The sequence below is a fragment of the Melanostigma gelatinosum genome (genome assembly GCF_949748355.1).
Source record: "Melanostigma gelatinosum genome assembly, chromosome: 3".
Lineage (NCBI taxonomy): Eukaryota > Metazoa > Chordata > Actinopteri > Perciformes > Zoarcidae > Melanostigma > Melanostigma gelatinosum.
The window spans coordinates 1,608,857-1,614,287 of record NC_136636.1 but is presented as its reverse complement, the minus strand read 5'-3'; the positions used below and the strand labels follow the sequence as shown (position 1 = coordinate 1,614,287).

General features: G+C 45.1%; 1 protein-coding gene across 1 annotated transcript; it reads left to right on the top strand.

Moving 5' to 3' along the window:
• Positions 1 to 1,145: 1,145 nt before the first annotated feature.
• On the top strand, positions 1,146 to 2,767 carry LOC306775384 (zinc-binding protein A33-like; the record flags this gene model as incomplete). The annotated part of the gene is made up of 2 exons (XM_079265788.1): positions 1,146 to 1,285; positions 1,362 to 2,767. Exon 2 carries the CDS (start codon positions 1,379 to 1,381, stop codon positions 2,765 to 2,767), a length of 1,389 nt encoding a protein of 462 aa, XP_079121914.1. The 5' UTR covers positions 1,146 to 1,285; positions 1,362 to 1,378.
• Between the last annotated feature and the right edge of the window lie 2,664 nt (positions 2,768 to 5,431).

Sequence of the window (5,431 nt, the reverse complement as noted above, 5' to 3'; positions counted from 1 at the left end):
TTTTGTTTAACTTATCAATTTATTTGCCTTCATGGTTTTGTTTTGCTTCGTTTTGTTTTTCATGGTTTTGCGTTGCTTGGTTTTGTTTTACATGGTTCTGCCTTTTATTATAACCAATGTCACAGGTATATTAGATATATACCTTTTTTTAATTGTCTTAACATTAAATAGTTTGTCGTAATAAATGTTTTAATCTTGGGGTAATCCTTGGTCTCCGTAACTCATTCACCGCCACATGTACCCTAAAAAGATCATCTGTGGGCTTTTGAGTGGTTTGAGCCGGTATTAAAGGTGCAGTGCACGGTAAATAGAAAAACCCAACCCGGGCCTTCTCGTGGCCCGTGGTCACACCTTGCAAAGAGCAATGCACTTAAAATTCTTAGGAATACTCAGACATTGGAATTTGAATGTGAAAATAAATATCATATCCGGACGAAATGAAACAGAAAAAAATAGTTGACAAAAATGTACGATGTCTGTGCAATACCCAAATTGTCAATTGTCGTTTAATGTTAATGTGTTAATGCTAAAATGTGCACGACATTCTAAGGCAAACAAACATACATGAACACAGAACGGGCAAAAACGACGTCAGCGTAAATGATATAGTCAGTCTGTGACAATCAGCTGTCTGTGGTCAGTTATTTAATTGTTGCTAAGTTTGACACTTTCTTTGTTATTCGGAGGGTAATATGAAGTCACCAAACTCAGGTAAACCTTGGTGGTAACTACACCCATCACTCCAGTGTAGCTCTGCTCTCTATAGAGTGTTGGGGTGCTACACATCACTCCTTACTGCACATACTCCCCTTCAACAATACTCCACCTTACTCCTTTCCCTTGATGTTCCATGGTTCCTCATTCAAAGAATACTCTCAGCAGGTTACTGAATTATATTGAACTCCTCCACTGCATTCTACTGACGTTCAGACTCCTTTGAACACAAAGATAACTGTTACATCAGCCTGCTGCACTCTCAGTCCACAGATCCAGCAATGAGTCAGTACTTTGGACTGAGACACACCTCAGTGTTACATGTGAAGCAACAACATTCTTCAGAGGAGGCGTGACAAAGCTCCACCCCTCACCTGACTCACCTGAGACAAAGCAGGAAACAGTTTGCCTTCCTCCCTCACTAAAGAGAGACACGCAGCCTGAAAACAGACGATCAGATTCACCTTCAGAACAAACGAACAACTTCCTCTGAGTGAGTTCAGCTCCAGGAGAGAAAAGAGGAAAACTACAACACTGCTGCTTCAACCTGCTGACGCTCCACACACTGAATGTGAGTTTGACTAAAAACAGTGAAGTTAGTAGAGGAGGGAGGGGAGCCATGACTGATGTCCTTTCTGTGTTTTCAGCTTCACTCACAGACTAAATGGCTTCCAGATCAGAGGAGGATCTCTGCTGTCCGGTCTGTCGTGAAGTCTTTAGAGATCCTGTTCTTCTGTCATGTAGCCACAGCTTCTGTAAAGACTGTCTGAAGAGCTGGTGGAGAGAGAAACCAACTCGGGAGTGTCCAGTTTGTCAGACAAGATCTTCTAGGAAACAACCACCTTGTAACCTGGTGTTAAAGAACCTGTGTGAGTCCTTCTTACTGGAGAGAGATCAGAGAGCTTCAGAGCCTCTCTGCAGTCTGCACTCTGAGAAACTCAAACTCTTCTGTCTGGACCATCAGCAGCCAGTGTGTCTCGTCTGCAGAGAATCAAAAACACACAACAACCACAGATTCAGACCCATCGATGAAGCTGCAGAGGATCTCAAAGAGGAGATCCAGAAATCCCTGGAGCCCTTAAAGGAGAAGTTAAAGGTTTATGAAGAAGTTAAAGTGAAGTCTGATCAAACAGCAGAACACATGAAGGTCCAGGCCCGACGCACAGAGAGGCAGATTAAGGATCAGTTTAAGAAGCTTCACCAGTTTCTAGAGGAGGAAGAGGAGGCCAGGATGGCTGCACTGAGGGAGGAAGAGGAGCAGAAGAGTCAGATGATGAAGGAGAAGATGGAGGCTCTGAGCAGAGAGATAGCAGCTCTTTCAGACACAGTCAGAGCCACAGAGGACGAGCTGAGAGCTGAAGACGTCTCATTCCTCAACAACTACAAGGCTGCAGTGGAAAGAGTCCAGCAGCGCCCCCTGCTGGAGGATCCACAGCTGCTCTCAGGAGCTCTGATAGACGAGGCCAAACACCTGGGCAACCTGGCCTTCAACATCTGGAACAAGATGAAGGACATGGTCTCCTACACTCCTGTGATTCTGGACCCAAACACTGCTGGTCCAAGACTCATCCTGTCTGAAGATCTGACCAGTGTGAGAGTAGGAGAGAGACAGCAGCTTCCTGATAATCCAGAGAGGATTGATAAATACTTCTCTGTTCTGGGCTCTGAGGGATTTAACTCAGGGACTCACAGCTGGGATGTTGAGGTAGGAGACAGTACAGTCTGGTTACTGGGTGTGTTAGCAGAGTCTGTCCAGAGGAAGGGACGCATAGGGTCTGGATTATGGATAATAGTGTTCTATAAAGATAAATACTTTGCATGTTCACCATCAGCTCCAGACACTGATCTCTTAGTGCAGAAGAAGCTCCAGAGGATCAGAGTGAATCTGGACTGGAACAGAGGAAAGCTGTCGTTCTCTGATCCTGATACTAACACACACATACACACCTTCACACACACTTTCACTGAGAGGATGTTTCCATTCATTGGCACTTTTGATAAAGTGAATATCTTACCAATGAAGGTGTGTGTGACAGTGGAACAGAGCAGTTAGAGATAAAGATCATAAATATATTCATGGTGTTGATGTTTTAAAGCCTTAAAGCTGCACCTGTCCTCCTGATGTCTCATTTTTCTCAATATATCTTTATTATTTCAGTTATTGTTGTATTATTGTTGTTGTTGTTCTTTAGTTTGACAGTCAGCTGTTTGTTTCTGTTCTCTACCTTTTCATATATAAATATATCACTTAGTTGCTCACGTTGTGCTTTGTTCAGCCGTTCTCGTCCTCGACAGCCGAGACCAGAGGCTTCATGTTGTCGTCTTGTTTTCACGATGTTCGTCCGCTCCGTTCTCATCAATGTGATGTATCAGACTCAATTAACAAAAACTGTCATTTTACCTCACAGAACAGGAGTTGGTGGTCTGCCGGCCACAGCCTCCATCGGTTAGTTAGTTTGTATAAATATATATATTTATGTGTGTGTGAAGCAACGTCATCATGAAATATAATAAAATGTTTTTAAAGACAATTTAGTGGCTCAGTGGTAGAGCAGGGTCGTCCTTCAATCAGAGGATCGGCGGTTCGATCTCCGGCTCCACTGGTCCATGGTGGTCCTTTGGGCAAGACACTCCGCCAGGCTGCGGTGTATGAATGGATAGTTGGAGTCCTGATGGGCACCTTGCATGATAGAACCTGCCGTCAGGGTGTGAATGGGTGAATGATGACATGTAGTGTTGAAGTACTTTGAGTGGTCGGAAGACGAGAAAAGAGAAATACAAGTACAGTCCATTTACCTGAAGAAACACCACTGGGAAGCTACAGAGTGATACAAAGACTTCAAATAATATAAAAATAAATATATAACGGTACCGACCTGTGTGCGCACACACACACACACACACACACACACCTCTTCTTACAGAGGGAAGGTCAGCAATGTCCTCAGGAATAAGAAGAGATAAATAAATAAATGCTTCACCTCTAACTGTAAAAAACAGATGAAGGGCCAAAGCATAGAGCTGAAGGTCGGGGGTTCGACATGAAGTCAGTGTTTTTTCTTTGATATGTTCTGGATGTCAGGTGATGGTGATTGTGTCTGCAGGGGCCGCGTTTGATCTTCACGAGTGTAAAATATTCACACAAAGAGACAGAAGCGAAAAAAAATGGGAAAGAAAGTGACATATCTGTTATTTACACTATCGCACAACAAAACAGCAAAGGACAAACGGAACAGAAACAAAACAAAAAATCAAATACGTGAACGAGAAAGGACTCAGGAACAAAAGAGAGCTGATACTCTGCCGTTCCCTCCTGCGGCGCTCTCGGCCTTCCCCCTTTTCAGCGATGCTGAACTTCTGCCGAACGCCGCAGAGTCCGAGTGCGCGCCGTCGCTGCATTAGCAGCCCGGCCCATTAGGGAAAGGTCAGCCACTCGGGCACGTATCGAACACAGACATCCCGCCGATGTCTCAAGCTGCTCCTGTTCAAAAGGCTCTCGATGGCTCGCCGAGCATTTGTATTACGGTGAAAAATCAAGTTAAAAGGTCAACAACTCTACGGCCTCGCTTTGTGTTGTAAGTGGGAGTGGGTGAGCGTGTGTGTGTGTGTGTGTGTGTGTGTGTGTGTGTGTGTGTGTGTGTGTGAGAGAGAGAGAGAGAGAGTGAGTTGGCCTGCAGTACCTTTCTCCATCTTATCTTCTTATCTTAAATAGAGGCATACAGTAGCATGAAATAAACGTTAAGTCGAATAAATGCAGGAGGCCGATGCTTGTGTCCCATGTGAAATGCTGTTATGCAATGTTGTTATGCCTGCTACGAATTGGTATGTATTTATGTTGCGCTACGTCGTTGCGCTACGTCGTTGCGCTACGTCGTTGCGCTACGTCGTCGCGCTACGTCGTCGCGCTACGTCGTCGCGCTACGTCGTCGCGCTACGTCGTCCCGCTACGTTGTGACGTCACGTTGTTGCAGCGTGATACGAGGCTGATATGAAACATTATTTTTGGTTCGGAGGCGTCGACATTCAGCGTATCCTGTGGTTTGCAGAAACGTACAATGCCAACATTTTGTCTGGTGACTGTGTTGTTAGTGAATGTAATTAGTTATTCTCCACCGCTGCTTGATTTCTTTCCTCTCCTCTGACCTCCCCCCCCCCCCCGTCTCATATCTCATCTCCGCTGTCTTTGCCAATCTCACCTCTCGTTCTCCTCCGCCTCTCACCTAACTTCACCTTTTCTCCCCTCCCTCCCCCGCTCTGCTCCTTGCGCACATCCATTCGCTGCTCAACTCGTCTATCCATCACATAGTCTCGCCCTTACCTCAGCTATCCCTTCCACCACACACAGTGGAAAGAATGGTAGTATTTCACACCTGCCCTCTCCTGTCTCCGCTCCCTCTGCTCACCTTTCTTTATCTCGCCTCCGTCCTTGCCTCGTACATTTCATCTCCTTCCTCCCTTTGGTTGCCAAAAGCGCTCGACTAAACTCCAAAATGTTTGGCTTACATAGAACTGGCTATGTGTTTTGTGTTTTTGCAATGTGTAATTTGGCTTTTGTAAATTCTTTCCGACATCACGATCGCTGCCGCAGACAAACTTCACAATTGCATCGTAATCGAGGTATTAAAATTGCACTCTCATTATCTTTTCCTGTTATTATTTGCATGTTATTCTATTAGTCTGCAGCAGTGTAAGAGCACGAGGCAGAGGACAGAGCAGG